The sequence below is a fragment of the Hippopotamus amphibius genome, chromosome 17, assembly GCF_030028045.1.
Source record: "Hippopotamus amphibius kiboko isolate mHipAmp2 chromosome 17, mHipAmp2.hap2, whole genome shotgun sequence".
Classification (NCBI taxonomy): Eukaryota; Metazoa; Chordata; class Mammalia; order Artiodactyla; family Hippopotamidae; genus Hippopotamus; species Hippopotamus amphibius.
Window position 1 is genome coordinate 29,379,359 of NC_080202.1, and position 14,438 is coordinate 29,393,796.

The 14,438-nt window shown below is 39.3% G+C and overlaps 3 protein-coding genes across 13 annotated transcripts in view; 1 reads left to right on the forward strand and 2 right to left on the reverse strand.

Annotated features, from left to right (window-relative positions):
* STXBP4 (syntaxin binding protein 4) overlaps positions 1-1,215 on the reverse strand; it is a 185,480-nt gene extending 184,265 nt beyond the window's left edge. For 3 of the 4 annotated variants that reach the window (XM_057713743.1, XM_057713746.1, XM_057713742.1), the window contains exon 1: positions 1,090-1,215. The gene's annotated coding sequence lies outside the window, so the exon portion shown is untranslated. The remainder of the gene's footprint in view (positions 1-1,089) is intronic. The other variant, XM_057713745.1, reaches the window with a different exon arrangement.
* LOC130839522 (cytochrome c oxidase assembly protein COX11, mitochondrial) lies at positions 1,200-12,863 on the forward strand. 5 transcript variants are annotated; one of them, XM_057713753.1, is made up of 6 exons: positions 1,200-1,598; positions 4,612-4,767; positions 6,085-6,210; positions 6,892-6,990; positions 10,905-10,973; positions 12,677-12,863. In XM_057713753.1, the coding sequence occupies exons 1-5, from the start codon at positions 1,248-1,250 to the stop codon at positions 10,944-10,946; spliced, it is 774 nt and encodes a 257-aa protein (XP_057569736.1). In that variant the 5' UTR covers positions 1,200-1,247; the 3' UTR covers positions 10,947-10,973; positions 12,677-12,863. The 5 variants fall into 5 exon arrangements, with proteins under 5 accessions (XP_057569736.1, XP_057569738.1, XP_057569735.1 ...); XM_057713755.1 differs by lacking the exon at positions 6,892-6,990; XM_057713752.1 differs by lacking the exon at positions 12,677-12,863 and having other exon boundaries at positions 10,905-12,254.
* Positions 7,735-14,438, reverse strand: part of TOM1L1 (target of myb1 like 1 membrane trafficking protein) — a 54,602-nt gene continuing 47,898 nt past the window's right edge. For 3 of the 4 annotated variants that reach the window (XM_057713747.1, XM_057713749.1, XM_057713750.1), the window contains 4 exons: positions 12,752-12,854; positions 12,248-12,329; positions 9,065-9,129; positions 7,735-8,464 (listed from right to left, as the gene is read on the reverse strand). In XM_057713747.1, the coding sequence (XP_057569730.1) occupies positions 9,066-9,129; positions 12,248-12,329; positions 12,752-12,854 (249 nt within the window). In that variant the 3' untranslated portion in view covers positions 7,735-8,464; position 9,065. The remainder of the gene's footprint in view (positions 8,465-9,064; positions 9,130-12,247; positions 12,330-12,751; positions 12,855-14,438) is intronic. The other variant, XM_057713748.1, reaches the window with a different exon arrangement.

Below are 14,438 nucleotides of genomic sequence, written 5' to 3' on the forward strand. Positions count from 1 at the left end.
AAGTTCCCTTACTTATGTATCTGTTACTGGCTTTTCTCCTGAGTGTCTCAGTAGAAAAGACACACTCCATAACCGAAGTGATCTTCTCTGACTTTCTCTGTGCTGTAGCCCCAGTAGGTTGAACAATGTCTGGCCCACAAGAGAGTACAATAAATAAAGTGTTAAATGACTTGAAGTCATTTAGCTTCTCAGGACTTCAGCTTCCTCATCCATGAAGTGTGGATAATTATACCTGCTCTGGACATCAGCATTAAAGACTAACATTTACTAAACCTCTACACTGTGAAAATCACTTTACGTGCATATTCTCATTTACTGTTATGATTCTTATTTTATAAGTAAGGCCGTTAAGTTTTTAAAGGGTCAAATAAATGACCTAAGGGCAGAAGGCCATAGTGAGTACCCGGCTATGAATCTAGACCCGCATAACCTCAGAATCTGAGCTCTCAATCACTACTTTATAGTTCCTTGAAGGATGCTTTCTTCCATTACAGCAAAACCGGCTATGCCTTCCGCCCCACGCAGGTCCTACTCTGTCCTGTAGGACAACTGAAGAAAGCTATTACATCCCTCATGCGTTTCTTTTCCAAGATGAACATTCCCATTTCCTTCAATCCTTCCTTAAATGATCCTCATACCCTGGTCACTATCCTCTCAAAAACCAGTCTGACAACGTCTCTCCCGCTCCACAACTGGTTCATTTTCACTTCGCAAATGGTTAAGGGACATCAGAGCAGTAGAAGGCGATTCCCAGGGGCTGGGAAGATGTAGGTGTGCGAGTGTTGGAGCGGGCTGTGGTTCATACAGGACGCCTTCCTGGAAGAGGTGCTCCTCGAGCCCGCGTCCAGGGCAGTAAGAGCCGACCTGCGGCCAGAGTACCCCAGTCAAACGAGCGCGCGGGACAGCGGCCGCTGGGGGCCGCCGGGTCGAGACAAAGGCTGCTGAAGGTTGAGAAGATTAGAGACACAAACTCATGTGATGATGGCCTGCAAACGGAGGAGCGCAAGTCGTTTTCCTAAAAGTAAGTTAAATAGGTACTGGAGGGAAGCAAAGCGGGAGGAACAGTCAAGAAGCAAAACGCCAACTTACTCGGCAACCCGGCCTCCGTAGCCCGACGACGAACGCCGCCACCTGAAGGGCCCCGTAGCCAAGGCAGCGGCAGGCTCAACCCAGAGATCGCGAGACAGAGCAGACCTCGCGAGATCTGGCCTCTCGCCCCCGACTGGCAGGCGTTCTTTCCGGGTGGGATGGGAGGTTTTTGGCGTCCGGGGTGGAGGGGCGTTGCTTTCTGCGGGTGGCCCTGGAGACACCCTGCGACCCCGACTAAGCCTGCGGGGAGGGTAGAGCCGTGTCTCAGGCCGGGGAGGAGCGGGACAGAGGCGGCTGAGAGGGGGCTGAGACGGCTCGGGACTTGGAGGCGCCCGAGCCTGGCCGTGCAGCCGCCGAGGCGGCCGAAGAGCACGAACCCCTTCACGCGCGCACAGGAGGAGGATTGGCGGCGGCGGAACAAGACCGTCCTCACGTATGTGGCCGCGGCGGCCGTGGGCATGCTGGGGGCGTCCTACGCCGCTGTGCCCCTTTACCGGCTCTACTGCCAGGTAGGGTCGGCGCTGCCCGCTGGGCGGCCGTTCTGGAGGGGCGGGGGTGCCTGGCAGTTCCCTAGACAGCGATGCTCCACAGGGCCGTGTTGGAGAGAGATCCGAGATTACCTACCAAAGAGGAAGCAGGCCTTAAAAAGTGACTTACTTGTCCAAGGTCACCAAGAAAGTTAGTAACAGAACTACGGGTAGAGCCCGACCTCTTGCAGTGATTGTGCCTGTACCCCACTGCCTAGTGAAATTCCCCAGTCTCAGCTGTACCACCTAAAAGTCTGCAGTCTGTACTGCGGTATCCAGCAGCCTGCCTTACCCTCCTGCTGCTCACACACGTACCTGCTTTTAAAACGCGTGATGTATGTTCATACATTCATCCTGTGAACCACATACGGTTTCTGTGCAAAGGTTAACCCTGGAAATGGGAGTGTGCTTGCTACTTGTGCTTAAACTGGGAGTAGCTTTTTATGTATACAGACTAGCATGAATTAGAACTTAGAGGCTTTTCCTCCTTGTTAATATGTAATGTTAATTTTCTTACCCAGGGCTCCCTATTAGATCAGAAACTATAGTACTGTGGTTCTCAAAGTGCAGACCCCCGGACGAGCATTAGCTTCGTTAACCTGGGAGGGGAACTTGAGTGCAGATTGTTGGGTCCACCTCTAGAACTTTTGAATCAGAAACTCTGGGGGCAGGGCCCAGCAATCTAGATTTGAATAAGTTCCCTAGCAGATTTTGATGCGGGCTAATGTTTGAGAGCCATGGGGATAAAAGAGCAGACTTCACCTATTTCATATATATTCCCCTAAGTTCTTAAACAGTAGTTTTCTGCTTTGGGCATTAGGATCACTCATGGGGCTTCTTAAACAAACATGAGCCCTACCCCAGACTTCCTGATTAGGAGACCTGGGTAGGGGCCAGGAATTTCTGTCTTAAAAACATGCCGTAAATGAGAGCTACACATTGGGTTCATTCAGTCAGTGAGTGATATTGGTTCCCAAACTTGGTTGTACGTTGGAATCACCTGGAAAGCTTTTCAAAATCCTGACACCCAGGTCACATCCCTAAGCAATTAAATCAGAAGGTCTTGGAGTGGAAGTCAGGCATTAGTAATTTTTTAAAGGTTCCAATGTGCAGAAGTTTGGGAATCACTGGTTAACTGCTCTTTCTTGACACTATTGTTAATACATGGCTTACTTCTCCTGTCCTTATGAAGATTAACTTTTGCCTTTATTTTTTATAGTGAAGCAGCAGAAACCTGAAGGCCTTTTCAGTCTCTTAACATCAGCATTTATGTAGGAAAGTGCAGTAGCATCCTAATTTCTGGAGGATGAGTGTAGAATGTGAATTAATTTTCATCAGAGGCCAGCCTGGACCAAGCATGAAGCCCAAAACTACCTTGATTAAATCATAAGCAGACCTGAATCTAAAACAGCAAGTGTAGGTCTCCCCAAACCACGGGGGAGTGGGCAGGTGGGTGGTTGATTTTATTCGGGGAATATTTAACAATCAAGATAGTTTAGGTTGGTCACAACCTGGGAATTGAGGGTGGTGGGTGCTACTGGTATGTAGTGGGTAGAGGCTAAGGGATGCTGCTAAACATCCAACACTGCAGAGGGCAGACCCATCCCCCACCCCCACCAAAACAACAACAACAAAGAATTATCCTAGCCAAACTGTCATTAGTGCCAAGATTGAGAAACCCTGCCCCAAATTAAAGTGAATGGCAGTATTTCATGCACGTGGATGAAAGTGCAGGGCAGGAAAGTAAAAACAGTTGTCATTTGTAATCCTAAACTGAAATCATAGTTGGATGTTTAGTATTGACATTTCCAAAAGAGCATCTCTTTTACTTCTGGATTTATAGAACTTTAGAGCAAAAAAAGGGATTATATAAACCACTTCATACACTGAGCTCATAACTGCCTGTCAGAAAACATTCAGGAATTTTATTCAAGTGACTCAGATTCTTTAGGAAAAAGAATTACATCTTAAAACTTAGCCTTCTTGAGAAGTATATACTTATTAAGCAAAAAAAAGGCTTACCCTCTGATGTTTCTTCTAGGGTTATAATGTAATTTCATATTGCAAGGCAGCTGAGTGAAGCTGGTTGACTTGCGTAACAAGCTAAGATAAAAATACTACATTTCGCTGGGGGTCTCCCCTAGCCTCAAATTTGGTGTTTTTTTTCCTAGTGTAGTAAAAGATGAATCATCTGGAGGCCAGAATTCTGGCAACCTCAGGTGTCAGAAGAATGAGGACCCTGGAAATAAGGATTTTTTTTTAAGCATCTCGGATAAGGAAATAATTAATGGTAATAAAGACAGACAAGAAATATGAGACACAGATTATCCTGATGCCTTATGATTAGTTGATTCAGTGGCCAAAGAGATCAGGTTCTCCAATTAACTGGTTATATATATAAAAGCTGTACTATACAAAAAAATAGTTAAATTTACAAAAATGTTTACCAACATGGGAAAATACTTAACAGTGTTTGAGGAAAGCAGACTGCAGAAGTGAAGCTACAAACTAATCTGTGCTCTGAAAGTTATGATATGGAAAAGGACCAGACAGGAATGTGGAAAATGGAATTGTTTAAATTATTGAAATGGCAGCTTTGTGGGTAAATTTTATTCCTATTAATAATAGTTGATATGAAATATTAGCAATAAGGGGAAGTATGTTTAATGAAAAGTTCAGCTAAAGATTCTGAGCTCTGTTATCAGTGACAAGTCCACTCTCTTTCAAATAATTCATTTTTGACCATGCCAAATAATTCTTGCTTTCATCACTTACTGCTAAAATATGACTTTAACAAATATAGGCCTTTGACACCCAAAAATTGTCATTGGCACATTCATAGCAAATGGTCAGTGATAGTATATAAACTTTGCTGCTACTGGGTTATTAAAGTTAAATTGCTTTTAAAATTTTGTTTCATCCAATAAATAGGTCATCAGCACCTAAAACTATTGTACTGTTGTTTAGCATATTATATGTTGTTGTCTTTTCCTAGACTACTGGACTGGGAGGATCGGCAGTAGCAGGTCATGCATCAGACCAGATTGAAAACATGGTACCTGTTAAGGATCGCATCATTAAAGTCACCTTCAATGCAGATGTGCATGCAAGTCTCCAGTGGAACTTTAGACCTCAGCAAACAGAAATATATGTAAGTGGCTAAAGCAGTTTTTAAAAAATTGCTTTTTTCAATGTAAAAATTCTTTCTTTCATCACTTACTGTTTCACAATTTAGAAAACAGTCATCTAAACCTAATTTCAAAATACTGACAGATTACATTACTGTAATTCTTTTATTCCCACAGACTACTTTTTGACAGTGCCCTATACCTAATGTAACAGAATATACTTTTAACTTTTAAATTACATGGCATTATAATAAAAGTCAGTTTGGAACAATGGAAAATGTCATGTTTTTATTACAGTCATATTAAAAGTTCACTAAGAAGTTCTCTGGTCACTAATCTTGAGAGTAGGAGCAGCTGTCATGCTTTATAGTTGACTTTACCCCAGGCATAGATGATATAGGAAAAATGTTGAAAATCATTGGTTACAGTGGAAAGTAGTTTACTGATATTCATATCAGAAGTATCCCTGTCACTTAAGAAAAAATTTAAGGATCTCTGAAGTAATAATGCTAAACGTCATGTTCTACTCTTCAGAAAGACTATACACCTTAAAGGTTTCCTAAAATCTTGATTAGAGGATTTAACTGAAATTATCTCACGAACTGAGGAATAGCCAGAAAAGCTTTATTGTAACTCTTATTGGAAAACCCTGTTAATATTAGTGCTTCCCCAGGTTAGTAATCTTGACTGAATCTCTTCAATGATTTGAGGGTGTAATAGATTATGGTTCTGAGTACTAGTTCCAATCACATAGTAGTATACAAGGTATTAGTGGCTAAATTGGTACGTGACAGAGCATTCTTTGGATGTTGACTTCTTTTTCAAAGACTTGCAATTTATTTTATCTGTTATTTTCTCTCAAAAAAGAGTATTAGTGCTTTTTGGTTAAGTAAAAGTTGTATTCAGTCAGTTTTACTCTGGTTATACGTTTAATTTACCCTGGCTGTCAACTAAGTTTAAGGTTGTAACCTTTTCTAAAAAGAATCTTTATTCAGTTATATAGTATTCAGGGATAAGGGTTAAGAAGTTAGGCTTGGCTTGTTCTTAGACACATTTTAAATAACTTCAACTGCAGGTTATTGCTTGTAGCCTTCAAACATAGAAGAGGACAGTCCATAACTAAGCATGTATAATAATAGAGCATTGGTTCTCCACTGACATGTGCAAGTAATATTTGAAAATCAGATGTTCTTGGGTAGTAGTCACAATTTATTTTGCTGACCATTAACATTAGTTTAGATGAGGTATTATGGTCTGAAACGAAAATAATGACTAATTTAGGAGAGAGAAGGAACTGTGTGAGATTTAAGTGTTAATAATGTGCATTTTCCCTAAAACAGGTAGTACCAGGAGAGACTGCACTGGCGTTTTATAAAGCTAAGAATCCTACTGACAAACCAATAATCGGAATTTCTACATACAATGTTGTACCATTTGAAGCTGGACAGTATTTCAATAAAATACAGGTATAACTAAATGCAAACGTTACAGAGTGTGGATAAAGGTACATGAAATTGTTTGGTACTAAATTCACTGCTGTGTTTCTTTAGTAGGTACTAATTTTTGAAAGTTCATTTCTTCTAAATTTCAAACTATTTTTTCATTGCTTATAACAGCTATGCAGAGGTTGGGAGCCAAACCATATGGATATCTGCTTTTTTTTTTTTTAAGTTATTCATGATGCTCCATTATTACTATTTATTTGTTTATTTATTTGGCTGTGTTGGGTCTTAACTGCAGCATGCAGACTCTAGAGGCTCTCTAGTTGTGCCAGGCTCAGTAGGGGTTCTATGGTTGTGGTGCACGGGGCTCTCTAGTTGTGGCACGCAGGCTTAGTTGCCCCACGGCATGATCGAACCCTAGTCCCCTGCATTGGAAGGTGGATTCTTAACTACTTCCCACTACCAGGGAAGTCCCTGCTTTTTTTTTTCTCTCTCCCCCTGCTTTTTTAAGATTAGAAGAATTTGCTGATTCTCAATCTTTAAAGCAAAACTCAATCTGAGATGAAAGATGCTGTTTTTCTATCACAGAATTTAAAGATTATAATTAACAGTATGTTTATTAAAGCCAATAAATGAAGCACTAGTTTCTATTATAGGTAACAGAATAGAAATATTAATTACTGAATACCTTTCTATAACTTCTAGTGCTTCTGTTTTGAAGAACAAAGGCTTAATCCACAAGAGGAAGTAGATATGCCAGTATTTTTCTACATTGATCCTGAATTTGCTGAAGATCCAAGAATGGTGAATGTTGATCTCATCACTCTTTCTTATACTTTTTTTGAAGCAAAGGAGGGGCATAAGTTGCCGGTCCCAGGCTATAACTGAAGTTAGCAACTAAGTCCTGCTTCATATTTGTGATTTTTGAAAAATCATGTATCTTGTCTTCTCAGAGGAGAAATATTTATAATAATGTGAAGCCTTCTATTTTATATGTTATATACTTATGGTTCTTTTCTTCCCAGCTAATTTACCCTACTTAGAATGTATAACTGTTCAAAACCATACTTAGAGTTTAAGTAGTATTAAAAGAAACTGCTTTGTTTCTTAAATATGTTGGCATGGACTTTATGGTTCAGCTTAATTCACTGGTCCCCTTTCAGATTATTAGCGCTTCACACTTGTAGCAATGAATTTTTATTATTATTCCTAAAATAGTTGGTTACTACTTTCATTACGAACAGTCACTATTTTAAAAGCTTAGAATGGAAGAGGAATCACTAAGCCCTAACAGCTTGCCCAAAGATTACATTCTGATTTCAAATTTGACTGTATTTTTCCTTTCAGATCTAGGGCTATTTTACACTCAGAGTACTAAATAAGTACTTTGAAATTTCGATACCATGAAATTTAAGTAAAATGCATAAGTATATCTAGTAGGCTTCTAGCATTTCTTGTGATAGTTCCAAGTCCCTGAATTTTAAAATGTAAGTGGGATTGTGAAGATTTACTGACATCTGAAGTTCTTCTGAAAAAAGATGTATTAAACTGTTTTAATAGTAATTTATTTGTCATTGTAATTTGACAAACCAAAGTAAAGTTTATTCTGAATCTTTTCCGGTAGTCTTTCTTCCAAAAAGAAAAAAAAAAGAGCACTTAGTATTACAAAGAATTATATTTAAAGGCAACCGATGTACAATCCAGTGACCTCTTGAGGGTACCTGAAATATAATTAAACTACAGTCATCATGGCTTTTACAATTCATAATTCTAAACAGGAGTATTATTGATAAAGAAGTGCAAATTGACTTTTACATTCAACTTTAGTTAAATGAAGGCACTCGGTATTCTTGCTGAAAAATAGTTTTTCACATTTCATGCTTTCATCTATTAACAATTATTTTGTAATGAAGCAGTCTTCATCTACTCTTATCCCAACTCTTCTGATGTTTCTAAATGTATGAAGGCCTATGAAACAAGGTGCTACACTTAACCTGGTTGGCCACAGTACCATGAATTTTTCTTCTGCTGAAGTTTTAAGTCAATATGTTTCAACCAAGTTCTTTTGAGATAAAGATTGAGCTGCTGTCAGGAACCTTAAATGTTACTCTGGAACTGTTACTCTTCTGTTTAAACTTCTTCACTGCAGAGGAGAAATGTTCCACAGTAGTTTTTAAATTTTGGAATGTCAACTTCTGGGCCTCAAAGCTGGACGGGGTCTACCTTTTAGAGAATGGGCACCCATAATGCCGCTAGTGAGCTGGTCATCCACTTCCACCTGGAATAAAAAGAAGAGTCAACCATCTCCATCCTTTTCTCTCTTTCCCCTTTTTCCCCATTCCCTGATAACTAGAGAGCCACAATCTAGTAGAGAAAAGTTGGGAATGTACTACCTCCACGGGTGTGGAGGGAATAAATAAGGTTAATAGGGTTACTGGTGGCCATGTGTATTTATTAGTAAATAAATGGAACGATTAGTAAAGCAGTAGAATCCAGACCAATCTAGACTAACAATGAATGGGTTCTACCCGTCCCAGTTAACAGGTATTAACTGCACATAGGAGACAAGTCTGATTCTTGTGCTAAGAAGTTTTTATTGATCATCTATTTTTGTTAGCATTAATATTTTTATACCATAAACCAACTTCTGCAGTCCCAAGATTTATAATTTTTCGCTAACATGGTCACAAAGTGTATTTCATTAGTGAACAAATAGTTCATTACAATTTGAGTGACTCAGAGGAACTTGTGTAATAATATTTCACTCATCAATGTGTCAGACTGAGATGGTCTTTACAAAATGTAAATAATAAGTGTAGAAAGTGACAGTTACACTGAAATCATGTGGAAGGTAAGTTGTGTAAGTAGAAGCCTTTACCTCAACAGTCACTGGGACTTTGAGCCTCTTTGTGGTGATGAACATCAATATCTTCATAAATAGCTCTGAAACAAGCCATCATGGCAAAGGGGTTATATATGAATTTCAACGTAGTATTTTGGCTTTTAACTGCCAACATCTTAACTAAAAATCTGGTGCCGTTTTAGGTGTTCAGGCTATCTCAGTAAATAAAAACAAAGATCTCTGCTCTGAAGCTTACATTATAACTTTCTTAGATCCAAACGCTGCTACTCCCATGCATCTTATAAATATGTATCTTACATAACTACTTTACTTGTAATTTAATAAGAAAAATGGCTCAAAATTTGGCCAGTCTGCTTTCTGCTTTTAAAAAAAAAGTTCAGCTTTCCCTAGCTTAAAAACATTAAAAATTAATATTCTAGCTTATTTAATCTATGTTATTATAGTCCAAACTCCTGAGCTACCTTTAGCATATAACCATCATCTTTGTGCTTTGTTTATAGTCATTTTTCTATGACAGCCTTCATTCAGTTCTTTATATTTGTCTTACATGTGTCTGTAGATAGAAAATATCTATACCTACAAATCTGACATTAATATACACAGTATAGCAACACGTGGCTAAGGAAAAAAACTCAGCACGTTGAAGGCATGATCACCAACTTGAAGAAGCTCCAGCATGGTCCAGAAACTTATTTCTCTAAGTTTTGTCTCTCATTTTCACAAAAGTATTTCAGCCTCCTTCAAATCTCTGATGCCCCTCCTCTCAGTCAGAAACCTCACATCTTAATAACTTAAATGTCTGGATATGGAAACCTCCTCACATTCCCATAATGGACCAAATCTTCAAGTCTGTTTTCAACTGCACCATCATCTACTTCTATGATCCTGTCTGTCTACCCCTGGCTTCTCAAACACTCTACTCATCTGGGTATCTCCCTTCCTAAATTTTCAACCTCTCATTCTCTACTAAATCCTACCCCTCAGGGTTCGCAGATGTTCCAGCATCTCCCATTTTATAAAATAATACAGTCCTTCATCCCATGTCTACTTAATCACCTAAGTAATCCTCTAGCTGCCAGACCACCTTCCACAATCCCTTCATGTTTAAGTTTCTATGCAAGTTACCTGTGCACTTAACTGTCTACTTCATCTCTTACTGTTTAATGCACTGAAATTGGGCTCTGTCCCTGTCAATCTACTGAAATGCTTCTACTAAAATCACCAATGATTTCCTGTTACTTAGTCCATTATTTAGTGTTTGTCTTCAGCAATGTTTATCACAGTTGTGTACTCCCTTCTTTTTGTTTCCAAACTGCAATTTCCACATCTGGTAATAGGTTCCCTGTTGCTCTCTTTGCTCTTGGCTTTTACATTTCCTTGAATGTGCCCAAACTCTCTCCCTGCAAGGTCTTTGTTTAAATTGTTACCTGGGCCTGCAAGACTGATTCCCAAACTTGTCACTACACTATAAACTGCAGGTCTTAACCTTAATGTCACTTCTCAGGCTTTCTCTAACCCTCACTGAAATCAGTTCTTTCTGTTATACACACTGTCAAGTCGATATCTTTCACACCATTAACACAAACTGTAAATACATGTTTGCCTGCTGATTTAATTTCTGTCACCATACTAGATTTACCTTCCATGAGGCTCCACATGATAAATTAGGCACCAGTTTCCCTTGCACATAGTGTTCAGTCATTTGTCAAATGAATGAGTTGTGTATGTGTATGTATATTCATAAGTACTATACTCTATGCTCTGCTGGAGTAGAAGTTCTTAACCTGGGGTTCATGGATAACCAGTGATGTGAAAATCCCAGAACTTTTCTGTAAGATTTTGTGCTTTTCCTTAGGGAGAAGTTCCCTGGATTTCATGGACCGTTCAAAGAAACTGAGACACCCTAGCCCCCAGAACTATAGTGGTAGGGAATTCCAAAGCTTTACCTCTCCAGCTTTTTACTCTCTCTCTTATCTTTAATATCTATTGCACCACCACATCTACTTTAACTAGAATGTAATAATATACTTTTCTGCTGCCTATTTGCATGGAGAAACTGATAAAAACATCTGGTTTCCAGACAGCATACCTAGCTTAACCAGTTTCTAATTCCTTAAACCACTAATATATTCAGTGATACTTTATCAAGCAGAATGTCCTAGGGAAGTTTCACACTCCTGTTAGGAAAAAATACTTAATGAACTCCTAAGCCTATTAAGATTCATTCATAAATCATTCCAAACTAGATGACTACATTGAGGGTTTAAACCAGGGGTCAAAACCTCAAATGCCTACACATGCCAGGCAGATCAGATAAAGGTATGTAGGGGGCCAGGTGAGGCCTGGTGGACTGCAGAACCTGTTACATCTTAAAGAAGCAGCTACTATGCAGCCCCAAGCTACTGCTAGCACGCAAAAATGCAGGCCTGGCATTGCTGTTGTATCGAAAAGAATCCAGAGGTCCAGATACTTTTTGAAATATCCCACTTTTTAACTGTTGGCAATTTTTAAATGTATATTTAAAATTCACATAGGTCAAACAAAACACAGCTGCAGGCAAGTTACAGCCTGCAGGCTGCTAATTTCTAAACAATGACTTATATAACCTTGTTTTTATCATTTTAAACAATTCTGGGGGTATATTAAAGCTCTAATGAGCCTACCATCCCATAAATAGTTATATACATTTGATTAATATGGAATAACAAAATAATGCTGCTTTAAGGATTCCAAGTTAAAAAGTAATTTTTACACTAATCCATTTTAAGCACACTGTTGTCACTGCTAGTGAAGATTGAAAACAAGCTCTTATATAAATTTTTTTTTGGCATTAGTCAAAGAACAACTAAAATATCCCATCAATGTGGTACTTAGGTCACCAATCAGTGAATAGTGCCCTTCTCAAGCTGGAGAGAACCTGACTTTCCTCCAAGGCATCTACAAGGAATGCACTAATGCACATGATGGTTCTGGTTATTTCTTAATGTGCAGCCCCAGCATTTTTATTTTTTAGTTACAACGCCAAGAATGACAAGACCATTAAGAGCAACAAGCTCCATAAAACCTCATAAGTCATTTTTAAATAAAGTCATTTATTTCTGCCAAGACCTAAACAAAGTTAAATGTATAATCAAGCCCTGTTAGCTCTGCTACCAAAGGGAACCAAGACAAAAAATAATCATTTTGTAAATGACTTACTCTGTGGTGACAGCAGGAGCTAAGGGATCAAACTCCATTACCTTGTAGTAACTGGGTGGCTGGAGATCATTCTTTGTCATTGCTGTAGGCAACAGAAAGAAATACATTGTGCTTTTCAAGGAGATAAACACAATTAATATTCTCTTTATGACTTAGACTTCAAACAGAAAGTCCTAACAAACACCACTGAAAACAAGCGCACCGGTGTTCCAGTGCTGCTCCCAAGTACAACAAATCTGTATATAACAAGAAGACTTCCAAACTTTGACTAAAGTTCCATTTACCTCAGCACTCACAATACTCAGTGCAACACAAGCATTTTTAAAATCTCCTAATGTCAGTCATAATGGTATCTGCTCTGAATTTATCTCATGTAGCTTAAAAATGCAAATGAACTCTAATTTTTCCTCTCTGTATATCTATTTTCAGTTACCAATAAATCTCTAGCAGACTCATTTTCTTACAAGTTTCCTTATTTGATGCAAATAATAAGGTCTCAAGTACCTGGATGATTGCTGGGCAAGGATGGCGGTCTCTGGTTTGATGGTGTTGCTGGAATGGTCTGTAGACTAACTGGCTGTAATACTGCATTTGAATATTCCAGAAACTGAAGAGAGCAGGGTGTATGTTCAAATAAATATTTTACATTAAGCTTTCTTTATGATTTAGATTCCTAGGCTTCCAAATGGCACTATTCCAAGAATACTCTCAACTACAAAAGAATTAATTATTAACTATTATTTTAGTTTTTAAGGTAATAACCCGTTACAGAGTTTACTGCTTTTCTGTCTGGTTTCACGCTCACTGAACCTCATTTCCCATATAAAATGTAAACTTAAAAAAAAATGTTACTTTTCAAAAAAAGCAGGAATGTATGGCACAGATCAGAGTCTCTTGTACCACAATGAATATAAAACCTCAGCCTCAAAGACGACAAAAAACATTAACTACAATAAAGCATAAGGTGAAAATATCAAATTAGGACTTAAAGATAAGTTTTAATTAGAAATATCTCCTCCTTCCCGTAATTTTCTTCACTCATTTTATAAATATGTCCTGGGCACCTACTATTTGCCAGGCTCTATATATAAAGCAGTAAATAAAACAGGCCAAATCCTTGCCCTCAAGTAGCAGAAAATCAGCAAATGTAAACAGGTGTCAGATGGCAAGTGCTCTCAGGAAAAAGCAGGGTAATGGGAGAAGAGAGCCTGGGTTAGGATATCACTCTGACAGTCGTGGTCAAGAGAGTGCCTCACCATTGGGGACACTGAGCAGAGCCCGGACTCTGATGTAGGTTCTGTGATTATCTGAGGAGACACAAGGTCATATGCTTTGGGGGGGGGGGGGGGGAAGGGCAGTGCAGTTGGAGCAGAGTGAGCCAATGGAGAGAGGCAAGAGGTGCAGCTGGAAAGGTAATGGGAGGAGTATTTCAGTATTTCATTATTGCAGTATTTCATGATTTTGATGAGTAAAATGGAGTCAGAAAGAAAATAACAGGTGACTTTAGAGCAGACGAGTAACGTAATGTAAACTTTACTTTTAAAAAAGATTGCTCTGGTTTCTGTTTTGAGAATAGATTGTGTGATGGGGGTGAGGGTGGAGATGGAGGTGAAGACTAAAGCAGGGCAACCCTCAGGGAGGCCACTGCAATATCCATCTAATGGTAGCTTACACTGGGATGTGGACGTGGAGGTGGTGAGAAGTGGCTGGATAATGGATATATTTTGAAGGTAAAGGTCAAGCATGATTTCCCAAGGTTTTTGACCTGAGCAACTGAAATAGTGGTCATTTACTGAGTGGGGAAGACAGCAGGAAGAGCAGATCAGGAGCGGGGGCTGAAAGAAGACAGGAGATGTGAAGTGGAAGGTGGAAATGTGAGTTCTCAGTATAGGAAAGGGGTATGGGCTGGAGACAGCAACTTGTAAGTGGTCAGAGTCTGAATGGTATTTTAAGATATGAGACCAAAAGACCATAGGAATGAATACAGATAAATCTGAAGCCTGACTCCTGGGGTCTCCAACATTGAAAGCCCAGTAGAGGAGGAGGGACCAGCAAAGGGGATGGAGAAGAAGTGAGGCAAGAGAAGAACCCAAAGTTGAGTGGTGTTTGAAAGCCACACGTGCAGAAAGGAGGAGGTGACTGACTGTCTGCAGCTGTTGATCAGGTAAGATGAGGACTGAGAACTGCAGGA